Source organism: Cupressus sempervirens, chromosome 2, assembly GCF_028749045.1.
Source record: "Cupressus sempervirens isolate cs-2001-9-10 chromosome 2, ASM2874904v1, whole genome shotgun sequence".
Taxonomy (NCBI): domain Eukaryota; kingdom Viridiplantae; phylum Streptophyta; class Pinopsida; order Cupressales; family Cupressaceae; genus Cupressus; species Cupressus sempervirens.
The window spans coordinates 366969584-366996458 of NC_143119.1; the positions used below are offsets into that span (position 1 = coordinate 366969584).

General features: G+C 35.1%; 1 protein-coding gene across 1 annotated transcript in view; it reads right to left on the reverse strand.

The window, feature by feature from the left end:
* Positions 1-26875, reverse strand: part of LOC149572651 (proteasome subunit alpha type-5) — a 48864-nt gene that overhangs the window by 13973 nt on the left and 8016 nt on the right. Inside the window, exons 4-5 of the mRNA XM_089813756.1 lie at positions 13855-13968; positions 13663-13764 (exon numbers count right to left, since the gene is read on the reverse strand). Coding sequence (XP_089669882.1) covers positions 13663-13764; positions 13855-13968 — 216 coding nt within the window. The remainder of the gene's footprint in view (positions 1-13662; positions 13765-13854; positions 13969-26875) is intronic.

Here is a 26875-nt window from a genome sequence, read left to right on the forward strand (position 1 = left end):
TGCCAGATATTTGGGATGATGAGGAGTACATCCAGAGTTCTATTGTTCTTATTATAGCTCAAATATTGCAGTTTGGAATGAGCACCATTCTTGATTTTGCTACTTTCCTTTCAGAAGAAATTAATAATGGTTTGGTTTGAATAACTCAAGGTAAGGTGAACAGGCCTTTTTGCTGGTATTCCTTGTTGATGCACATATGTCTTTATAAGGGAGATACCTTCTTTTCCAAGAACATGAAGCTAGAACTAGAAAAGGATGGATAGAAGCTCCCAGTTCCGCTACGGAGTGCTGACATGACTTGGGAAGCCAAGGATGCCAGCTATGTCTGATTTGACAGATATTTTGCTCCAAGGCTCAAATTGCTCTTGAGAGGGGATAGTCCAAGGATTCCACAGCCTCTACTAGAACTAATCAAACCCAAAGACCATGCCAAGGGACTTTTGGTCAGTCATAATTGGGGGAACATAATTCCATATAATGTTTAACCCCATGTTTTGTTGTTTCATGTGCCTCTGAAGATAGGAATTGCAAAATTGCTATGGTAGATTGGAACGATTGAGGAAAGGGATATGATAGGTAAAGGTAAAGGCACTTTTTCCCCTATTCTCACTGTAGCTCATGATTTTGTTTTTGTTAAGAAAGGGTGGAGGAATCTTAGTTTATTTTTGAATAGATATCACATGGCAAAATCCCATGCAAGATACATTGATCCAAAAGGATTCTATGACCTCCTAAGGGAGAGAACCAAAGGTAAGGTTATTACACAACATGTATACTTCCCGGAAGATCTTATTAGAAATATTTTTTCATTACAAGAACAGGAAGTTAGAAAAAAAAAATGGATAGTCTTCAGTAAAGTCTTAGAATTCATTAATGCTTTTGACCCCAATTATTATCCATTGAAAGATAAGTATTGGGGGGCCAAAATGATTGCATTAATGAATAATTTTGTTGTGATAATGCAAACTATGAGTGAAAAGAAGACTATCTTAGTTAAAGCATATCCTGATAAAGCAGCATAAGTGAAGAGAAGGATAAATAGCAGAATGATAGTCACTCCAGGTCAGTTTACATTTCAGAGGACAGGATATATTGTGGCTTAGAATGTACAAAATGTTCCCCCTCACAAAAGGCCAAGACCAAAGAGTCCACCTGACACCAGTGCATAGATAGAAACTAGAATAGGGACCCTCTTCTCATGCAGAAGAGTATTCACCAACTCAAACCCCACTCTGAATAGAAGATGAAGCATCTTTAAGAGAGCAACTAGGACAAATGGGTGGGGAAGGAGATATAGTGGTTACCACTGTTGATATAGAAAGAAGAGTGCCTGAGGAGCCTCCTATGCACTCCTTTGACCTCAGCGTTGCTGATTACAAAGGTAAGGAGATAGATCCTATTATTGCTCAAGCCTCTCATAAATTCATAAATGATGAAAATATTGTTAGATCTAGGGCCTTTGCACAATTTCTATGGAGGAAAAATGTAAAAAAATAAAGGCAGAGCAACCAAATAAATTAGACTCTGACATTGAGAAAGAGGTGAAGGCTAACTTTTTGGAGGATTTTGCCCAATTAACACCTGAGGCCGGAAGGCAGTTAGTTTCAGAGTTGAGAGTCTTAGTTTTGCCTGAATGGGACATAGCTAATGCTATGATTTTTGACTCCATCAGAAAGGAGAAAAAGGTGCAATATAAAATAGAAAAAGAGATATTACAAGCACATAGGGGAATAAAATTTAGTAATGATCATCAAGCCCTGGTCATATGGTCTATTGAAAAAAAAGGAACAAGACCAGAATGCAAGAAATTTCAAGTGCAGAACATACTAGTGCTCTTACAGTGTACAACGCTGATGAACTAGATAGTCAACAGGTTACAAGAATAGTTCATCAAATGTTAAATTTTGAGGACGTGGTTGTTGGGAAGGAGAAAAATAGATTCTTAGAACTCAATGCCAAGTTTGAAGAAATACTCAAGGCATATGAGGAAAGAGGAAAAAAGATACAATTACTAGAAAATCAAATATCCCAAATGGACAAACAACTTGGAAAGATGAAAGTGGGAGAATCCAACAGGCCAAGAATTGTATATCCTCACCCCCCAATTGAGCCATTTATAATTCACCCCCATTATTGAATTACCAGATACCCCACAGAGGCCTGAATTCTATATTGTGGAGGAATTTGAAGAGGAGAAGAATAAATTATGGGAAATGCATGTGGAATTAAATAATCAATACGAAGAGAAGCTTAGGCAAACAATTTTGTACTTAGTAGATAAAATTGATTGGCTGGCTTTTTATGACCAGGTGACAAGAATCCTAGAATTATAGGATGAAATAAAGAGAGATGAAAACAAATTGAAGCCCATTGTGCAGAAATGGAACAAAAGAAAAATGATGATGTTACTATTATGTGTATTTTTGTCATCCAATTACCATGTCATCAGATAGAAATTTTTTTTGATATACTCAGTAATCTGAAAGAGTTTGATGAGAAATGAGTTTGTGTTCAGAAAAGACTAACAATTTGTCTTTCCAAATATATAGCAGAGAAGTTTGATCTTTTTCCTAATGCCCTTAAAAAGGTTGACAAAATAAAAGAAAAAGAAGAATGGGGTAAGGAACTAGATGAGTCATTGTACCACAAAATGAATAATGTTATAAATGAAAAGGGGCATGTACTATGGGCAATGACCAATGAAGAACTTGTCAAAGTACAATTATTTTACAATGCTATTAGAAAATATTTTGTTAAAGTAGAAAAATTTGAAAATTCTATAATAAAAGTCCAGTGGGAAATTCTGAATTTTGATTAGCCTAATGACACTGTTTTCAACAAATGGAAAGAAGAACTTGTGTCTTTGGAACAGGTGGCAGAAGATGATGTGGCAGTTGAGGACTCAAAAGTAACTTTTACCCTAACAATTCATGATGAAGACAGTGAAGATCCCTGAGTTGAGGTTAACTTGCTAGCATCGGAATAGAACACATCATTAGCAAGCTTGATAGCCACATATTCCGAGGAATCAGAATAGCAAAAGAACAAATTATGGAATTCATAACCTTGGAAAATGTAATCGAAAATGGACCCACCAAAAGGATACTCTGATGAAAAGTTTTTCTGTTACACACAATTTTGTCTTTTTGTAACAGCTATAAAATATAAATATCTTTTGTCAAAAGGACAGTTGTCAGTTCTCTAAGCCTGAAGCTTGTTGCATCTCACCCTTTATAAGTGAGATTCTAGGGCTAGAGAAAGGGTCCAAATAGTTGGATCACTTTTAATGTCTATTAAATCGGTCTTTAAGTTTGTTCGGTCCAATATCTTGATGTGAACATTATGATGTATTCCTTTGCAATTGTTTGAAAATACATCCTACCTTACAGCATATTGTTGTTTCATCTTAGTTCATCTTGAGTTTCATGTCAATTGTATTCAGTTTTTAGAAGAAATTAATACAAAATAGACTGTCCTCACCAATGTTTTTGTTGAATCTTGTCTCCATTCTATTACCTGGTTATTTTGAAGTTGTATAAGCAAAGCTTGTCCAATTGAATGCAATTGAACTAAATTGTATGTCAATCCATTATTGCTATTAATTCAATGAATTAAATAAATACTTTAGTGATATTGATAGGGTCTCCATGGTAATAGGAAGGATGTCTGTAAGAATAATTTTCAGTAAGAACTATTGATAATGTTGATTGTAAAGCAATCAATGAATGGACTCTGAATCCCAATGGATGAGGCATTGATCTATTAAAGTCAGTCTGTATGTGAAGAAATCATAGGCAAGCATCAAGCTCAAATCCAAAATCAATTTTATTTTATTGTTTGAAGGATATCAATGTTGGTCAGCACTTGTTTGCATTTTAATATCTTTTAGTTGGCTACAATTGCTAGAAGTATTTGCAAACCTAAGAAGAATTGTGACCAAATCTGCTTCTAAGGGATGTATGTTATTGTAAAATGCTATGAAATGATTGAATGATGTATGTGATGTTGTAGTGAAAAAATCTTCCATTCCTCAAGTATACCCACCTTGGTTTTGCAGAGCCTAAAGAGTAGGAAATGTATCTTGATTTCGTTAAAGTTGGGTCCAGATAAGAAGCACATCCAATTGTTTATAGAAAGTAATTGATCCTTAGATTATTTGTGTTTTTATTATCTTGGTATTGAGTATTTTTAATAGTTGAAAAACACCAACATAGCCAAGGCAATAAACCAAAACACCACCGTACTCAATCCTCCTCCATCTATCAACTTGTCTCTTTCCAAATATTTCTCTGGTAGCTCAATGAATGCTTGTAGCCTGGGAATGGCTAAGTCCTTGAGTAAGAGAAATCCTTCCACTCACCTTAAAATGTTTTGAATTTGTCTCTAATAACCACTAATGACCTGAATGTCGAGACAAAGGAAGGCAAGAAATTTCGCCCATCTTGGATTGTATCATGGACCCAATCCTTGACTTCACGCAGCTGAAAAGATATCTCTTTTGTGTTGCTTCCACTGTCTTGAGGAAGGGCTGCCTAATGCAACTGTTGGATAGGCTGGCAATCTCTCTGATATTTGTTCTCAGCCTCCAACTTTACAATCTTTTCGTTTGCCTTCCTTAACCTTTCTCTGATTGAAACCGTGTCTTCCTAGATCTCCTCACATTCTATGTCATTCGTGATTCTTCCCAAGTTATGCTCAACTATCTCATATTCTTGAGCTACAATCTCATCCAATGCCTTGCTAACAGTTGGTATAGCAATCTGAACTTTTTGGTGACCATCATCATCACTCCTGATTACCTTTGCCACCGTTTTTGCAATTTGTTCCTGGTTCTCGCTATCGCCCCTTTCTACTAATCCTTGGATATCTTCAATTGTTCGAACAATCGCCACCTCGCCTCTTGGCATAAGCATTTGCCTTAACCATAGCGGTGCAGTGCATCTCCTCAAACCTAGATTCAATTCAACTAGCAAAGCATCACCAATAGCCTCGAGCACCTGGCTTATTTCCTTAATATCAATTGGCTTATACTCTTCTTCACTAGTGATTGTCACATCATCTCTATGTTGGTTCTCTAAGAGAGGGGAGTACTCAGTACTGTCACTATAACCACTTGATTTTGAATCAAAGCTCACCTCTATTATAGCCCCTTGTCCACTTGTATTATCTTCTTGGCTTCTAGCCTCAAATATTTTCAAATCACTTCCTCCAAATTTGCTCTTCCTTGAAATTCACTCTTCCTTAAGATTCAGTTTTCAATTTTCACCGCCTCTAAATCAAATAAAAGAGGTAGGACCTCATACAGAATTGTTTTTGATTTTGCATTGTCCTAAGTTGCAACTCTAAATTCTCGCTTATAATTCTAGCCCAATCAAACTTTCTCTTTTCATTTTCAATTTCATCAATAAAGAAGTACATCCAATTCTCGAATCGCATACCTTAAGCTACGCCCATGATCCGGCTGAAAAGCACAATAGGATTGTCATACTCTGATTTGAAATCTGACTTGGTGAGCTTTGATGACTTGGTGACTCCCTTCTTGCTTTTGTGTAACCAATTCTATTTTAGATGAATGAAGTAAGCCTCCTAATTATCCTAAAATAACTTAGCCACCTGATCCATCATTACCATTGTCATGCTTTTATACTGGGGAATATTAAATGCTTCTTTGACCACTTGTCCACTAATGTTGGCCAACACTCTCTTCACTTCATCAAAAATGGACTTGGTAACAATATCAAACCGAGATGCACACTCCATTACCAATTTCGGACAAGGCAAGGTAGGAGGAAACGCTGCCACATGTACAATTTCGCTCTTGTAGATCTTCTTTGCCATGGGGGATTATCTTTCCTTCAATTTATCCTTTAACTATATCATGCTCACTATACTGATATTGGTGTCACTTATTCGCCTCACTTTCAAAAAAAAGGTGGTCTTAGGCATCATGTCTTCCTTGTCTTTTTTGGTATTCGTTCCCTTTAGGTTCTTGCTTGCACTAACATCTACCATCCTAAACACTTATTTCTACCCCTTTGTTCTAAGTGATATGGAGTACACTAATCAATCTCTAACCTTCTTTCTATCAATGGAATCTAGCTTATTTCTACCTCGCCAAGTCCTATCTCTACACTTATCAATCTCCAACCTTCAACCTAGGGGTGGAACTACCACTTATTTCTGCCTCTCTGTTACCTTAGGACGGACTACACTTATATCTCCCAACTTCAACCTAGGGTGGTCTAGCTTATTTTTGCATCGCCAACTGTCCTATCACAAAATCTACACTTATCTCTCCAAACTTCAACCTATCAATGGAATGATGAAGTGGTAGATGATGAATGCAAGAAAAATATAGGGGAAACGAACCAAGCAAGAACAAGGAATAGAATCCGCCTTTAAACCAATCTTCACCTCTAAAATGAATAGAATTTTACCTTAAATCTGCCTTTACCAATAATCGGGCCCTCTTCAAATTCGGATCAAATCTCGAAATTTCAAGCCTTCTTGCAAATAATGATGCCCTAGCAAAAATCAGAATTTTGACTTCCTTGAAATTGCCCACATTTGCCACAAATCAGACCTTGGATCACATAGCCTCTACAAAAAAATCACCCAAGTTGGAGAAAATTCAAATCTGTTCCAAAATCGCCTAGGGCAAGAATTTGCCCAAGATGGAAGAAGGAAAAAATGACGCCAAGCAAGGAAAAAAAATCTGCCTAAGAAAATTGCCCAAGTCTGCAAGCTGCCCTTCTAGAGAAACATCGCTCAACACATGAGGAGGTAGATGGAATGAGGAGATGAGAGAGGGGGGAGCCCCGCTTATACCAAAATTTCCTTGTCCCTCCAAGCTGGCAGACTTGCCCTGGAGGAAAGCAAAAATTAAATTAGCTCTTTATTAATGGCCCAAATTTGAATGCCATGCTAAAATTACTTAGCTAAAAGTGAAATTAACCCATTTAATTGCTAGTTGTGATCAAAAATTGCAAAATAAAATGAGGAAAGCCTAAGAGATGCCAAAATTTTCATTTAAAAAACGTTTTAGCAATTAAGATATCATTAAAATTGAATTTAGCAAGCTAAAATCAATTTTTAATTCTAAATTACTAATCTCTTTCAACATTTAAAGAAAATCTCCTAAGCAATATTTCAACCAATTTAATGAGATTTTGCAATTTAATCCACTTTCAATTTTGCAACGCAATTTTATTAACCAAAATAAATCATTTCTCTAGCTTTCAAAATCGATTTTCCAATTTTAATTTCACTATCAAATATTTCCTTTTTCACTGGAAAAAATTTAAGATTTTCCAAAACAATTATATTTAAAAAATTTCATTTTGAAAATGTCCAAGTCTGTACAATTATTTCCAATTTCCAAAATCCGTCTAAGTCCAAAATTTTGCAAATTTATCCTGCCGAATATTGTTCTAACCATCGAAAATGTTGTCTTTGAAATTTGTTTGGCCTATGGATAATATTACATGTTCCAGAAAATCAAGTTAAGACTGGATGAAAAAACAAATCACATCCCTCCTGGCCTGAAGGCATCTAAGGTGTAAAATTTTCAAATCAAAAACCTCTAGACCACTCCAAAAAATTTGCTAAGGCAACCGAAAAAATTTCAAAAATCCGCAAAAATTGCCAAGGCTTGCCCGAAAAAAGGGGTCCCCAAAACTTTTGGGGCGATGGTGTGAAAACCTCACGACAACTACCCTCACTTTTATCAGAATAAATGAGATAAATTAGATAAGAACAACTATCTGTCACAAGATGGTCTCTATCTGAGTTAACAGCTCCCGGGTCATAAAGTTGAGCATTTGCAGGTTTCTCAAAATCACTTTGAATACCAAACATAGTCACATAACAAGTTAAACACGATCAAGTCACAAATCCAGCCCAATCAGCAAACCTGCATAGGTTGATAAGCTCATCAAGCTAGTTCACAAATTAAGTGAATTTTTTAGAGAATCCAGATTTTTTTGGAAATGTCTCTCCCACATCAGTATATTATTGGAAACAATTTTTGAATAAATAAAGAATGAGCAAGCTTTACACTGCATTGGAATAAGCTCAACAGAATTCTGATGTCTTCAAGCAATAACATTACACTTGGAATTAGGCATAAAAAGTGAAATGACTATGTTCTTACTTCTGTGTTTTTATTCTAAAATTCAAAATGTTTAATAAAGACAAACTTCGTCATAAAATAAAATGAAAGCAAATAAAAGAAATGTGTAGTTTTCCATGGTCAAGAATAACAACAGATAAGAAAATACCCATATTTTTAGTTATGGATATATCAGATTAGTATAAGGTCAAAGACTCAAATGCCAACATCAGAACCATTGATAATCTTGATTTGATGACCTATACTAAATGCTTCAATGCTAAAAATGAGAAGTCTTTATTTAATGTAGCAATAATCATGATATTAATTCTTCTAACCCTTCCAAAAAAGAAAGTGGAATTTCTTCTCGTGAGAACCCTTGCACAGATATCACAATTCCACTTACATGATAAATAAATTATGTTTCCTCTCAGAGATTTTAATATAGCACGTATTAGGCAAAGGAAGATATATTCATTTCAATTCCTTCATTAGCTTTTAGGATAGTAAGTCTTAGCATGATTTATTTAGCTTTTTTGTAACCAGTTTCATACTCTTTAAGCAACCTAACCATTCATATGACTTGACAATTTGAAACTTGTTCAGAGCACTTCAAACAGCAACTTTATTGCTAACAACTAATAACTTTTTCTGTAACTAGCAGTTTAAGAAATTACACCATCAAATCATCTAGATTTCAATGTTGAAATGTGAGTTACCACTTTGGATTTAGCTACAGAAGCTTGCGTTATGTGAAAATGGCCAAAAACGATTAAGGGTTGGGTTTGTTACATACATAACATATAACACGTAAACAAAATAATCATGAATAGATATATGCATAATTGCAGCATAAAAAAGAAATAAGGTTACCATATAGCATCATATAATAAACAAAATCACCATAAAATTTAAAATCACTACAACAACATCAATTTATCAAACTCAAATGTAATGATATATACTCAATGCTCAATAATTAAATAATATATTCAGCAAGCAACGTCATTTGGATCTTTGAAAAGATCAACATCATAATCATCAGCATCAATATTAGATGGTGTAGATGACTAGAAAAACCACAATGAATATAACTCACACTTATACTAAAAGTATGCTATTGGCTATCTAACTCCTTCAAATGAAGAATGTCGAGAAGCAGAAAAATCCAAGTCGCACTCTAGCTCTACATCCCACAGCCTCATCTGCCCCTTCCTAGTAGTTGTTTTGTGGGAAAGAAGGCACAAGTTGGAGTGCATGTACACTTATTTTTCCATCTCTTTTCTAGTTCAATCAGCTATACTTCACCAAGTAAATAAAGGAGTCTATGCTCTGATTTGACTCAAATAGAATAAAAACAACCTATTGAGGCAATTAGAAGGTTAAAGAGTTATAAAATTATGAAATAAACTTCAAATTTGAGACAGCGTCATTCTATACTTCCCTCAAACATGACTTGTCCATGTCAATGCAGCACATCACAAAGGGCTTATTGAAACTAAAAGATTTCCCCCCAGTCACATCAAAGAAAGACTAAGATTATTTACGAACATTTATTGCCACCTTGCTATTGAATTGCCTCCATACAAACCATACATGGATGATGACCATCCTAGAAAGTGCATGCAAGATAGTGTCTCCCCAACCTACACAGGTCACCTTAAGATGATTGTGGTGGAGGCAAATCGGATTTCAACAAATAACTCAAAAATTAACAATTATAAACAAAAAAGAAACATACTTAAGTTTTAAAAAGTAAATAACTGAAGTGTATCATGAAAATTTATATTGTTTCATTTAGCGTTACCAGCTCTAATTTCAAAAATGTTTCATGCAAGCCTTACAACGTGTGGTAGTTTGTAATGAACATTTGAATATTGTCAACATTAGCATACCTATTTGATCCATCAATTTTTTTGCAAACCTTTTTGTAGTATAAGGCCACGCTGATGGATGGATCATTGTACAATGTCTCCAAAAAGATGTATGAATAATGTGTCTCAACCATCATAGTTGCATAATCACCAAAAAATCGGCGACTTTCTACTAATCGTCAAGTTTTTTTTTCTGATAGGAGAGTTTCCCAAATTTAATTGCGACTTGGCTAGTGAAAAAATTGCGAAGTTTTTGTGAAAAAAATCACCAATTAATCACCAAGTTTTTCATAAAAACTCTTTTTTTTTTAAAAATTTTAAAGCAAAAGGTTTATATATATTATATAAAATAGAGAATTACAGTATGCCAATAGAGTTGGGAAGAGGAAGATGTGATTGTAATGATGTATTTGCTTCTAGTTTGACACAATCTATTTTATTATTTTGCTTCCTGCCATCAGCACTCCCCATGGGAATGTGATTTTTTACCCACTAAGCATTTATATATATCTAAATTCTACCTGTTCTTTAGTGTTCTCTTTAATGAACTCATTATATGCATCTTCTCGTTGAATTTTGCAAAAACAATTTTTTTAATTAAATTTAAGCAGTTTTTATGTTCCGGAGTTTTCCCAAGTTTTTTTTGCAAAACTGGCCGATTTTTTCCAAAATAAACTTTTTGGGGCTTGGCGAGCTATTGCTGAGTGAGAGTTCTCCAACTATGGTCTCAACTACTGATCCAGCCAATATGAATTTTTGCATTGTCCCGTTATAATTTGGACAACATTATGAAGTCTCATTTTCTCAATGGCCCATATAAGAATGTCCACAATGAATTGTACATTCCTTGTCTACTCCTTACAATACCTAGCTTACAAAAACATTAACCCTTTAGGTCACACTACAAACACATTGATCAAGGCTCATTTTTGGTATCTTTCCATCCATTAAAATGATGGATGCACAAGTCTCTTTCTCCAAATCCCTAATGGGCTTAAATGAATCTTCTGCAAGTTTCATCTCCTTTGCCAATTTCGCATAACCCAATCTCTTTAACTGTTTTGGCACCTTATTGGTCTTACTTACCGTTTCTCCCCAATATCGCAAAAGAACAACTTGCTCTACCATGTCAAATATTCCACAATAGTTAATTTGGGTCTAAATTGAAGCTGGGTGAAGGTGGGTTTGGCCACAAAATTGTAAACATCTATCACCGTAATCCCTGTGGCAATAAGTTTGGAAAACATTGCATTCCAAAACAAATGAAAACAATAAAAGAGAGTTATTTTGTAAAAGAAAAAAATAAAATACTTTCCTCTTTTCCAAAAATCTTCCTTTGCCAACTTGTTGGCAATGAACAAGATCATTCATACACATCGAAATGCAGTCCAAATATTGTGGAAACTTCAATGATCAATTGATTAATCTTCAACACTGTCTAATGATGAGTAAGAATGATTGGTTTTTTTAATCTTTTTGCAATCAAAATGAGGTAAAACAAGCTTGATATAATGTTTCAAATCTTCTAGTTGTGGCACATTTAGTTTTAGTGCTCACATTTTTTATTTTTCAATCAAACTTTAGGTCAAAAACAAGAAGAAAACCCTTTGTGTGCATGGGTTTCTCAAGTTTTGGCCAAGACCTGCTAAACAGATCTAGTATCACTTTAGTTCACCCTACAATATGTTAGAAAGTAAAGTTCACCAAGATAACTAAGAGGGGTAGGGTGGGGTGGGGTGGGGCGGGGTGGGTGAATCAGTTATCCAGCTATTACAACATTTATCTACCTTATTAATCCTTAAGCATGTGATCAATATAATCAACAACCATATGAAGATACTCATACACAATAACATCAGATATGTTAACAAGGGAAACCCTTGATCAGAGGGAAAACCCCGATGAGGATGGTACCCACAAAATGATGTACTAATATAAAAGTTCATTGTTAGAGGATGGACTCTGTTAGGAGCCAATGAAATACATTCAATACATATTAGTCCCTATTAGGAGACTCCAACCTTGTTAGGAGTTGTAGAAGGCAGATGGACCCACAGTCCAAACAACTTCAAGGGCAAGACCACCAAACTCACTATCCAACTGGTCTCCATATTATTCCTTAGTATATAGCTCCTTCTCTATCCTCTGACCGAACCAAACCTCTTCTAATCTTGATACCAGATCACCAACTTCGCATCCAATAATCCATTGGATCACTTACTCACATTTACCAAACACTTTGTATATCACTTACTTGAATACATACTTCACAACAAGGAAAATATCCTTCCTTTATACCATATCCTTAAAATAATTCCTCGAGTCCGCTTGAGGCTTTCCCAATTAATTATAATAGGACCTCTTTAAGATAATCAATTATTTTACAATTACACAACACTGTCGGCTCGCAGTCACACATGCGACCTCTATCCTTGATTGTCCAACTTCGCATGTTGAGATTCTCTCTCTATTAGGAGATACACTCCAAACATCAAAGACTGCTTCTCAAGTACTCTGTCTGAACACTGTCCTCTGTAAATCAAGAATATCTCCCTCATGTCTTTGACTTTCTATATGCTCTCTTGTCCACTTCATCAGCACACAATGTGGAATATATCCTCAACTGTGCTTGACCTAATCATCAATACACAATCCATATGACCTTGTTCTTTGTCTGCTACTCTGCTAGTTTTTACAGAAACAATACTACATTGACATCAATGACAAATACTGTCATGAATGCAACATTATCAATCTCCTCAAGTGCTCTAGCAATGCTTAGGATGCTCCCCCAAAGGAATACCATCAGCATTCGTGCTAACACAATAGATCTTTGGCCAAATCCAAGTCCATTTAATAGGATCCAAGCTCACCTTGTGGAGACACCATTTCAAGACCTAGATGGAATTCAAGTCAGACCCAATGTAATGCTTTTTTCTGGTGAATGACTAAAAATGATTTCAACAGGTGAAATAAAACTTGTATGTATGCTAATTATGTATGGTATTAATATGTGTGTGTGTGTGTGTGTGTGTATATAATATATATATACATATATATGCGTACGTGCACGCGCGCACACACACACATATATACAAGCAAGGTACCTGCCTAGCAATATGCAATAAGTAAAGTTGATCTCCGCAATCTCAAATTTTAGTTGTGTAATCAAGAATGGTTGTATGGTTGATGCCTCTACATAGCTTTTTAAAATTGACTTTTAAGATTTTTGTCCCTTTCACATACTGCTGTATTTTGTACTGACTCTTTATGAAAAAAGTATGCAGTTTGATCAAATCTTCAGTGTAAATGACTTCATGTTTAGAGTTTAAAATCAGGATAGATGGCTATTAGTATTTGGGAATACTTCACGATAATATATTTAGATCTATAATCAAACGATGAGGGAGTTATCTTCTTAACCCTTCACAAAGACATTGGGTAACTATTTATGTAACTGCTTTTACAACTGTTATTGAAAACTTGCTGTGCCATCTAATATTTATTAATTATCGCCTCTAATAATTTCACCTATTACAGGCAATAATCAATCAACCGGGTACATAAAACATATTTCCAAAGTCAAGGAGGATATAATAAAAATTAATTGATATTAACTTATTAGCATTTCACATTATGTAGTAACAGTAGATTATCACGAAGCCTTGGGTGAAATACCATAGAGTCTTCATCGCCTTCTCCAAAACGAAGCGCAAGATCACACAAAGCTTGAGTTGTGGACTCTGCACTCATAGGCTCACCATATGAAAACCTATGGTTCTGTAACAAACATAACAGACGTCAGCAAGATAAAGCATTACATCAGGTTTGCTCTAAATATGTATCTGTCAGTCAACAATTGGATTGCACCTGAGTTTCAACTCGTGCATGTTCAACAAGTGTGCGGGCATCAGCTATCAATCCACTCATTGCACATCCAATATGTTCATCAATCTCCATGATTTTCTCCACACTGCTTGGCTCCTAAATGGGAGAATAAATTTTAGTTAACAAAAGAAAATCCCTTCCACGGAAACTATATGATTATACCTGCCAAATATCATAAGAATGAGATCACAGTACTAACTAAAGAAATAAATTGAAATACCTGAAAAATCATTTAAAGAAATTACTTTCAAAGTATTAATGTCTTCAACATCAGAATAAGTGATTTCTCTACAAAAGTTGAAACAACTAATTTATGAAACAGCAGTATAGAAGCAGAGAAATACAAATTGAAGGTTCGATAAATTGAATAAGCACTTGTCAATGAGACAGCTCATGTAAAACCATAGCAGCAAAAATTGTTTGAAAAAATAATCGGATTCTCCAAAAAAAAAACAGTAAAAAATTGCAGAAAGAGAGACAAACTAATGTTTTAAACTTATACTATTTCCATAGTATAGAGATATTGAGAGCAAATAAAATAGAATTTAACCCATAAATTGTAGACAATAGATTCTGTTTTTTGTATTCATGTTGCTAATTACATAGGCAAGTATTCAGTTAACTAAGACTATGATGTAACTAAGATCAAATTTGTCGGAATTTTTAGGAAGGCAGTCACCAAATAGTTGTCTTCTGAATCAAATAACTGAGATCAAATATTAATCAGACAGTGGCCATTGTTCTAGTAAAAGTGGAAGCCATTTTGAAGTGATCCAAGACTTTCATTGTGATTGAGACAAGGAGTTTTATATGGGTAGTTCAATTTTTGAGAAAGCTTATCAAATCATATTACACAATTCAATGCTTTATATTTTAAGATGGCAATTAAGAAGTCCCTTATATTAGGTTGAGTTCAACAAAAGACTTTTATTTAGTTGAAGTAAAAGATTAGCAAGCGACTGGTTTTGGTAATACCTAGCATTCAACTGCTATTTTATGTGGACAAAAATATTAATAGCATTTTACGTACAGAATAGAGCATCTAGTCTAGCCCTATAGTTCCTTATTCTAACAGGCTGATTAATGGCACTGGTTCTCACCCACCCTGCAGCAATAAAGTGGCCATACTAGAGTCTCCCTCCCCGCCCCCCCCCACAACCATTCATCAGCCTGCTAGCCCTACCATTCTAAGGCCCATCCTACCCAGTACCATTCATTAAATTAAATCTATCAATTTAAATTTAAAATCATATATATATAGTAAGAATTGAATATAGTAATTATATATTAAAAATAAATATATAAATTACAAAATTTACATTACTTTTACTTTTAATTTTTAATTTATTATATAAGTGTATATATAGTCAATAACAATTTAAATTTAAAACAACTCTATTATATTAATTATAATTATAAACTATAGGGGTTCCCTCGTACCCCATCAAAGTGCCATATTTAGTAGTACATAATATATATAAAAATATATATTTATCAGTAATGGGCCAAAGCCTAGATTAGTTATTATTATTTTTTGTAATTAATTATTTTTATGTGTCAAGCTCGAGTAGAATCAAAACCAAGAAATCCCACATGGGAGGCTAACAAGTTATCGTTGTGTTGAAGGCTCTTGCCTCATAATATATATAATTTTAAAATTACTGTACAATATTAATTATATACTTGTTCACGTTAGAATCCATGCAGACTGTGTGTAGAGAGCTTAGGTCATATCAAAGCCACAATTTAGAACAAATTCAATAAGCTGCTGCAACACTATCTCACATACCCCCTGCGATTTAATGATTGACGCCCTTTCAATTTCAGTTGATAACCACCATTGCTCCTCCCACTCCTCTGTTTGCAGCTTCCCAAATGTCAGAAAGAAAATTAAGGGGCAAAATAACAAACTGTTCCCACACCAATTATGCAGTGACTTTGAATTGCCCTTGAATTGACCCTACTTCTAAGTGAATTGACAAATTTGCAAATTCTTATTGGGTTTCAGATGTTATTGCATCGATTTTTCCACCTTTTTGCCATTTCTTAGGGATTTAACGCAATTTCAATGCATTCTAAACAAAAATCAAATTTGGGTAATGATTGGTCAATGATTTTTTCACCAATCAAGATTTTTTCAAAGAAAAACCTGGCTGGCTACAGGATTTGTGATTAATTGAAATGAATTCATGACCTTTTGAAGATTATTGCTTCTCTATGTAAAACCATGAATTTCAGATTTCTGAAACATGGGAAAGAAGTATTTCAGACAGCATAAAACACATTTTCATTGCATATGCTCCATCCCTTGTATCCATATTTGAATAGGTTAGAAAACCTAGTACATGTGTCTAAAAAAGTAACACGAAGAAGAGGACATCAAATTTAACTTTAAGTTGAGAAAGAATTATACACTTTTGCACTGTCATTTTCATCACTATCAAATTCTTAATACATTGAACATAGATTGCTTATTTTAGTTCCAAGTTCCAGTGGTTCAATAGTGCATATATAAAATGAATATACAGGATTACTGTCAGCTTCATGTTACATTTGATTTTCCATTCATCAACTCTCTAATTACTGTATTATCTTTGAATTGCCACCCATCCCTCTTACCATAATAATTATCAACATGTAATTGTTGATTTTTATAATCGGAAATAAGATTAACAGCAAACAAAAATTAATGGACTCAAGATACAGCATCTTATCCTGAAAAAACCCTCCAACCTGAGAAAGAAAAACCCAGCCACAAATAAGTTCCTTTATCAATATATGTTCCTTTTTTTCTATGCAGATGTGTTGAGTTTCCAGATCTGCTGCAAGTGTATAAACACTGCTGTGATATTTGATATGTGTTTTTTCAAATGCAATAATCACTTACATTTATATTGAGTATAAGCCATGAATAAACATGTCCCTTCATAGGACATGTCTATTTGTTAATCAGATAATTAATATAATAATATATATGTTTATCTGATAGAAGCTATCAAACATCAACACTCCCTCTTAGCTAGGAAGGATAAACACATATTACCTCAAAATAATATCAAGTTAGCAAGATTAAGGATATCATCGATCCATCATTTTGATATCACATTTGATATCAAGAGTATTAGTCTCCCAGAATATCAACATATGATATTCACCAAATACTCGATAAGGTTTGATATCACATCAGATATCAAAAGTATTGATCTCCCTAAATACATGATATTCACCAATTACTAAAAAATGTTTGATATCAAGAGTATTGGCCTCCCATAATATCAATATTATTCACCAAGTAATCAAAATAAGGTTTGATATCACATCTGATATCAAGAGTATTGGCCTCCCAAAATATCAATGATATTCACCAAGAACTCTTTCACAGGAATGGCCTTCCAGAATGTTGGGATGCAAGACATTCACCATATACTCAATTTGTTTGATCTCATAATACAAGTTATTGTAAGATCGTCACCTTACAATAACTTTTGCAAATACAAGTGACATCATTTGGAAGTTATCACTTCCTCATGATGTACACAGGGGGTAGGCCCATTAAAATCACATAGTCACAAGGTATATTCATGAGTCACAGTCCTCTTGTATGCTACAATTTATTGATTAATGAAGAATCCATCTCAACAAGGTTTACTCCCTCTGAATCAATATGATCGAGGTCACCAAAGGTTTACTGAATCATATCCTCTATCTTCTCACTCTCTTTCAAGGTTGCCCGAAATGTCTATCTCCCACTGAATCTCTATCTCCCTCTTTTTCCTACATGAACAATCTCGGAGGAAAAGATCAAGGTAAACAGCTCATATTGAAACATATAATACGAGAGGGACTCTAATTGATAAGATAAATAAAATATTCAAGGATCATAAATACTTATTACACATCAATTTTACATTTAATAATGTCAAATTTATCAAATCTCTTTATTAGATAAAAATATCATCCCTATATATATTTGCTACAATATTAATGATATAACAAACTTATGTAACCTATTTCATAAGAATGTGAAAAGAAAAATAATATACCATTACTTACAAGGTCGGTATCCAAGTCCTTACCTTACTCTTGCTTGTTATTTATGGTTCAGTCTCACAACATACTATACTGATACTAGTCGATTGGTCCTTGAGATTTTATCTATTCTCTCTACGTAAAATCATATTATATCCATAGGTGAAACAACCTAAGCAATAATAATTCTCATGTCTTATTTGTGCTTGATCCATTACTCTCCACCTTATATGACAAAAATGAATTTGGTGTCATACTGAATTGAATATTAATGAATGTTCATCCTCTTAATTGAATGGGATATAGGGTTAAGGTGCCTAATGTGCCATCAATTATTACACCTCCCTATTTCCCAAACTTATTTCAATTCTATTTTTCTTCCATTTATTTTGCACTTATCAGCAAGTGTACCTTAGCTGATCGCATGACAGTGGGACAAATTTGTACTCTTTTTTATCGGGTTTCATCCAAACACATTTTAAAGTGGTCCTGCAATAATTAATGGTTTGTCTTTTCATTTCCATGTATCGGCTGGTTTAAGGAGTTTTGTACTTTTACTTTAGTATATGTTTTGTATTATATGGTAAGCATATTTAGATACATTTTATCTTTACGTGATTTGTAGTGGGACTCCTTCCCCCTCTTCTTACTTTCACTTTCCCTTTTCAATTCCTGCAGACCTTTCCACAGTGGCAGTATATATTACAAGAAAATTTCTTTTACTACCAATGAGTCAAATCAAAGTTATTCTTTTTCTTCTTAACAAATGCTCCTCTAAAACTGGTATATATGAACTGTAACTACACCCAATAACTTTGAGTCTTTATCAATTGGTCTTTCAATGATTGCAGTTGAGGCAAGATTCCTCCTTATTGGATTATCGCACCATATGATCACTGGTGAGAGGTGAGTGTAGTCAAATTTATATTTCAATTACAACACTCATTCTTGCCTATTGTTTTATGCTCAAACAGATAGCATCATAGTGGTTGAGTAGAGACTACTCAGGAAGTAAACTAAGAAGAAGAAGAAAAACACTTAAAGCACCTCCTTCGATTGGCTCTATGGTCCATCATTATATTATTTTTTATTACGTTTTGATATCTTTTTCTTCAACGTTTCAAAGCTCTTACCTGCTACTTCTGTCCACTTAAACTAACATTTAATCCCCCCTTTAATGGTGTTTAGGATTGGTGCACACACATGACTAAAATTCCTCTGGATCAATGAGACTCAATAATTTCTATCTTCGACCTTCTCTTTGATACATTTGTTGTTGGCTCTAATACCATGTTGAGTTACTGGATCTACTTAAAATGTATTAACACTGCCATGATATTTGGTATGTGTTTTTTCGAATGCAATAATGACTTACATTTATCATTTATATTAAGTATTTATCAAATTTTATATATATATATATATATATATATATATATATATATATATATATATATATATATATATATATATATATATATATATATATATATATATATATATATATATATATATATATATATTATTTTTATTTTTATTTTCTCTCATATATTTATATCTCAATTATATCTCATATAATTATATATATGTTTATCTGGTAGAAGCTATCAAACATCAACATGATGAAAAGCAATACCAATAAAAGAACATAGCATATATATTTCTGCAAAACAAGAAGTCCACGTCTAGATATGCTTGACCCAGCTAAAACACATAACCCCTGGACATGTGAAATGCCAAGAAGAAAAGGAATGTCACAATGCACATAAAGTGTCAACATTACCAAATATAGTAGTGCCAGAACTCATGGCTCTTTAATGAGTTCAAGCAATTGAAAACAAGAAAGAATAAAACCACTTCAATGTCTTGAACCGACAAAGCACATGAAAGGATAATTGTTGAGAAAAATAATTAATAGAGAGATAACTAGCTGACTAAATCGAACATCTCAAGATCATATATATAAATACTTAAATGAAACGATAGCAATAGAATAGGAATAAATGGACACATCGCAAAGAAAGGAGAAACAGCAACTTGAAATGGAAATGACAGCTTAGATATGGGAAAAGATGTCTCCCGAACTAAAACACCAACATTCACTCTTAGCTAGGGAGGTATCTTTCCAAAAATCCATTTCATGGAATCTCTCAACATGACACCCATTTGTGGAAAAGATTTCTATTGTGAAATCTCTCAATGTGATACCGTCATGGAATCACTCAACATGACGTCCACCATGGCTACTCCCATGTGTGGAAATGATATGATATGATAGATTTTAATGACGTCCACGAGACTAAAGTAGTCTATGGGACCCATGCAATCGCCCTCCCGAGTCAGGAGCCAAACTAGTCAGTTGCAAAGTTTTGGTTAACTTGTCTCTTCTTCTCTGAATTTTGATAATCAACTCCGCTGTTCTCTTCACTTGATCTTCCTCAAATAAATAGTTAAAGTCCTTGTTTTGCAGAATTTTTGTATAATCAGATCCGATGTCGTTGTAAGCCAAGCATTCCATGACAAAGTGTTGCTCTGTCTCCACTGTTCCCATATTGCAGAATAAACATGTTCTGTCTGCCCACTCTTCCTTTGGAACTTGCCATCTACCAGTTTCACATCGCAGCTGATGTGAACTAGTTCTAATTTGTGCCATCAACATTTTTGCTTTCCAGTTAATAGGTGCCCTTATATAGGCCTTTTCATCATGACTAGAAGTGGGATTAAATTCTTTAATGTAATAAGATTTTTTCCTCCCTATGTGTCTTGTCCACAAAATATTGCAAAATTTTTCATTGACAAACTTTTTTATTTCTTTAATGTTATCCGGGCAAGCTTTGATGTTGATATCCCATTTTTGCATCCATTTGTCATTTTGTTTCATCCATGTGCTTTTCCGCCTCACAAGTTTTTCCTCTATTACCAACTTGGGCCAACGATGTGTTTCTAGACCTTGGGTTTTCTTTAAATAGCTTAGCATTCGGATCAATGCGACGGCTTCTAATGGAAAGGAACCCACCTCCGCCAAAAGGATTTCATACGGAACTGTGCTCTTGACTTTAAGATTGCATGTGATAAAGTGTTTTTGAATTCTTTCTACTTGCCGCCATTTCTGTTTGGACATACTACCGCCCCACACTTCACATCCGTATAGAATAACCGGAGTGACCAGCAAACCAAACAGAATTTTCATGGTCGTCCAATCCCATAATCCTGCATTCCTGCACTTGTTTTGTAAAGAGTATAACGCCTTCCAGCCCCCTTGGATCCTTTTCGATCTACAAGTATCCCAGTTGAGTTTGTTATGAAAATCGATGCCCAAGTATTTGTACTCTTCCACAATCTCAAGGGGGCTATTTTCAAACAGAAACTTGTCTTGTATGCCCCTATTCTTCTTTAGTGAGAAGATCATAATTTTGGTTTTGCTAGAGTTAACTTGCATTCCTACATCATGGCAAAAAAATTCTAGTGCTTTCAAGTGCTCTTTCAAACCTTTAGCTGTTCTAGCAAGAATTATGAGATCATCTGCATATAAGAGCAATCTTATCACGAAGTGGGCCAGCTGCACCCCCTCACCATTGTTCTTGTTTATCCACTCTTCTAACTTGTCAATATAAAGCCCGAATAGTGTTGGAGAAAGTGGACACCCTTGCTTAACCCCGATGTTGCTGTCAAAATCTTCTGATATCCCTTCTGTCGTTCTGATTTTAGCTTTGACCTGCTCATATAATCTGTAAACCGCTGACCTAAGTTCTTTAGGGACATCCAACTCTACCATTCTATCCCATAGTTTATTACGTGGCACTATGTCAAAAGCTTTTTTAAAGTCCACGAAACAACAAAAAGCCTCGTTCCCCGAAGTGTCCCAAACTTTCTCTATCAAATGCCTGAGAGTGATGCCGTGATCTATAGTAGAGTGTTTTGGTCTAAAGCCTGCTTGCCCTTTTGCACGCTTGCCTTTTGTTTCAGCCCAGTTGCTGATTTTTTGTTCTACCAAACTACCAAATAACTTGCCAAATAGTGGATTGATCATGATGGTTCGGTAATTAGAAGGATTGTTTATATCTCCACTTTTGTGGAGTGGGATCACCACACTTGTAGTCCATTTTACAGGGAAACCTTCTCTATTGACACTGTTGAAAATCTTAGTGATGTGTGGTGTGAGGATTTCAGCACCCCATTTTAAGTATTCTGCTTGTAGCCCATCTATATCTTGCGCTTTACCAACAGCTAACCTCCTGATGCCTTGAATAATATCATTTTCACTGAATAACTCCCCTGTAGTCTCTGTTTCCATGGTACTATGCTCTCTTAGATCACATTCGTAGAGAGTCTTGGCATATTCCAGCCATTTGGTTCCTGTTATGTTATTCACTATCTGAGTTTTTCTCTGTTGAAGCTCTTTCCAAAATTTTCTGGGGTTGTTTTTACCAAGATTAATCAACTCTATTCTTCTCTTGTTCACATACTCTTCTTTCTTCTTTTTAATCAGTTGATTATACTCTTTTCTACTTTCTTTGTTCATGTTCTTTTTCCAATTCCTTTTTGCCATTTTGCACTCCTCATCAAACCAAGGATTGGCCGGAAAAGTGTTCTTGGCTTCTTTTGTGGCCCTAGATCTTTTACACTCCTCCAATGCTTTAATGATAGTAAGAACAAGATTATCCTTGTCCATGAAATGTTGTTTTTCAGACTCTAGATGGTTTCCCGAAACCCTAGACAGCCGCAAAAGAGAGTCTTGAAAAGTATCATGGTTTTCTTGTGTCATTAAAACTTTGCCAGTCGGAATCATCTTCCTCTTCTGTAAAAGTTTTGGAACAATATGTTGATCTTTAAAGTGAGTAGTCACCCTTATCAAGATGGGGTTATGATCAGATTTTAACTCCATGGGGCAATCTTCTATCTCAAAGTTGATTATCTTTGCGACATAGTCTTGTGAGCATATAACATAATCAACAACACTTTGTCCATTGTGTCTTTTGCATGTGATGCCTCCTGATTTAGGCCACTTTTCCATACCATTGCATATAACCATGTTGTATAGGCAGCATAAGCCTAGTAATTCAGCACCAAAATGATTAATCTTTCCCATGCTATCCTGTGAAGATCTTTCCCATTTTTGTGTCCCTTCTTCTTCGAGCCAAACTGGATCTCTGCTTTCATTGTAACTCTCCTTAAGATTGAGAGTTTGGTTGTTTGCTGTTCTAGCATTAAAATCCCCTATTAACATTATTTCCCCTAAAGAGCTAAAGGCTGTTATGTCTTTTTTTAGCGCAACGAACGGATCTTCTCGATCCAATCTATGTTTTTTATATATTTTTGAGCCTTTTGGAGCGAAGTAACATATAGCCACCCTTGTAGAAATCTGATTCTCTGTTATTTTTATCCAAATATACTGCTTGTTTACATCTTCTTTCTCTAAGTTTACAAATCTGCTCCAAGTTTCTTTTATTAGAACGGTGATGCCTCCATGCCCCTTACCATTATCTATCTTTTCATTCCACAGTGATACCTTCTTATACCCTTCAAAATCTGGAACTCTACATCCATCATGTTCATGAGTCTCGGTAAGCATAATGATGTCATTATCTTTAGCTATCGGCCCTAACCCAGGTTCTCTTCTCCAAGGATAACCTCTACAGTTCCAGCTAACTATAGTTAAATGTCCCTGGGTGGGCCCAATTTCCTATTTATTGCGTGTGATTTTGTCGCTGATTTGGGCTTTGCCATCTTGTAGCCACGCCCACTTGCCTTTTCCTCTTGCTGTTTTCACTTTTTCCCATTCCTTCCTCCTTTCTTCTTGCTGAGTTACGGTGAGGTCATCATCAAGATATATGTGTGTGCCTCTAAGAAACTTCCTCTTGCTGAAAATGTTATTTTTATCTCCTATATTCTTCATTGTCACTCTAACATGTCTATCTTTGCCTCCTCTAATCCATTTTCCGATTCTTTGAGCTTGTATGGTTGTTCCATGCCAGTCTAATTGGTCTTTAAAGAAGTCTTTTAACTAAATCCGTTGTTTTCTCCTGTTCTCCATAGTCTCGTAGCCCTTTGACAACGATATTTGTTGCTTTCTCATTTCTTTCTTTTTCCTCTCTAATCTGTCTCCGAACTTGTTTTTCTATGTTGTCAATAGGAGTGTTTGCTGGCCCTTTTACTATGTTGGCCCATGATCTAACTTCTTCAATCTGTTCCCTGAGTTGATTCTCTTTTATTTCCATATTGGCCATGGCATCTTGTATATTTTTCACCATGGCATCTTGTATATTTTTCATTTGCGAGTTTTTGTCTGCTTCTGTAGCCTCTCCTTCTCCCATAGTACTTGCTGCTGTCCTCTTTTCCCCTACTTCTTTCTTTAACAATATTAATTCATACTCTCCTTTTTCCATATTAAATTGCAATTTTTGAATTTGTTCTCTAAGTGACTTGACCTCCGCTGCCAGCTTCCAATTATCTTCAGTAACTCTTTTCATTGTGATACTTTCTATTTGGTTCCTCTCCTCAAGTGCCCACACCCTTTCCTTCATAGCTACTAAATCGTTCACAAAAATGTCTGGATACCACGTCATAGGTGTCCTTGTGGGGCTGTAATTATTCGATAGCCCATCCTCCACTGTGTCTATCACCTGAGAATTATCTGGCTTCCCTTTACCGTTAATATCTCTGATATTATCAAACTGCTTAATTGTTTTAGAGATTTCAATCGGCCTCAGACTTTGTTCTCCCTCCCTTGTGCTGTCTGGGGTTTGTGGAATCGGTTTCGGAAGTAAAGCTGCTAACTTCCCTCTTTTTGCATTTTTAAACTTTCATATCTTTCTCCGCCTAATTATTCTTTTATATTGTTTGGCATTCACATAGATGTAGTTGCCTCCTGTGAGTGGTCCGCTGGCTTGTGATAAGCTCGAAGTGTTTGTGGATAAATTATCATTTGTCCCTCCAAGATTGAATGAACTCGTGTGTCCGGCTGAGGGTTCTGGAATAATGAGGAAGCTCCCTTGATTCCACTTGATGATGCTGCTGTGCATTAAACTATCTCCGTATGTCAGGACCAAGCCACTATTGCCAGAGATGTACACAAGCTCTCATCACGGAAGCACTCAATGTGATGTCATCATGGAATTTCTCACAATGTAGTTCATCTTGGCTACTCCCATGTGTGGAAAAAAGCATATACAAATGTGCTCATCATGGAGTCTCTCAACATGACATCTGCCATGGCTACTCCCACATGTGGAAAGATCAATGTCTCTCAAAGGTTATATGCATTAAGAGCAACATCTCTCAAGGCTTCCACCTCATGTTTCTCCACCCTAGAGAAATATGAATTCAAAGAGCAACATCTCTCAAGGGATTTCACCTCATATTTCTATGTCTCATAGAAATATGAATTTAAAGCGCAACATGATGTTGAGACTCCCTCTTAGCAAAGACTCCTTAGCAAGGGCAGCATCCTCACAACTTTGATTAACACACAATAAATTACAGTTGGTTTCAATGCTTGATCAAACAAGGAGCTTTCAAAGTCACACTGCTTCTCGAGCTTGCTAATCCTATGCAAAGGACTTGACACTCTCCATTTGTTGCTCAAGTTTCCTCTAAAACTTCTTGAGCCTAAAGAGATCCTTCCTCTTTAGCTCATTAAGCTTTCCCTTAATAGTATTCTCCAGTCTCGACTTCATCTTATTCTCTAGCACATTAACCCTTTGATAGATCACCTTGATGGCCTTTAGTTCGAATATATCCCTTTGATCCCCCTCGGATGAGATGGTTATGAAAAGATTTAAATGTTTGTGAATCTTTAACCCGATATGAAAGAAGAGAAATTGAAAAGTATTTGCACACTTGAACCAAGTAATATATTGGACATGTTTGGCCCAAGGCAAAGAAAGAACATAGAGATTGCAATTGTATCCAAATACAAGTCCATGGTATAGAAATTCTTGCCCATAACTCACACAAGATGAGTATTGAGTGCCTTTGTCAATGAGTCCTCGCTTCCATCTCCACACAATTGATATAGTAGGAACAAAATGCAAATGTCCAATGTGAACACTCTCTTGATCTTGCCAAAGTTTCCTTGATAATGTTGAATCAATAAGCCTGGAATTATACCACTGTAGTGTCTCTACATGCATATAATTTCCAATTGTCAACATTAGAAAGTCTTGACAATAAATATTGCAACATCAAACCTAATATTAAAAGGAAGCTTCCATTAGTATAATCAAATAATATTAATAATAACCAAATAATCTCATTGCTTCAATATGATAATTATTAAACTACAACAACTGTAATCTTTTATACTTATTTCAATTATATCATGGGTAATAGTAAACTCACATAATCTTGACACAGATCTATCCAGACATATAATACTCAAAAAAATATCTAAAAAAAACTCCAAGTAGACACAATATTAGATTTGATAATAGAACTTACCTGTAATTTTGTCTAGCAAGAAACCCGATACACGCCTCAAGCCTTATCATCTTCCATGTTGTAGTTCCTTCACGCTGGAGATACGATCCTGCAACTGGGACTCCCTTCTTGAATCTTCGTGTTTATCAACTATATGTGTTGAGCTTTAAATATGGAAGATTGATTACTCCTAGTAGAAAGCTCTTACGGCAATGGAGATAAATTGGAAGCTCTAACATGCAAATTCGCAACTCCAACTATTCACTCTCCTTTCTTCCTTTACCATGATTGTTGATCAACTTCTCTTCCTTGCAAATTTGTATTCTTGTGCTTAAGATCAAGGTAAGCCCTCTAGCAATCCAAAACTGCCATAAACAAATGCCTAAAGACGTTGATCATCAAATATTAGTCATAACGATGTTTAAGAATTTGCATCAAGCTTTTTGTTTCGAATTTATGGCCACTTTTCTTTGCCATGAGTTGTTTCTCTACAAATCTGCGATTGTCATTCATTACCATTGCAATTAGAATGGGTATAGGACCAACCATTGTTATC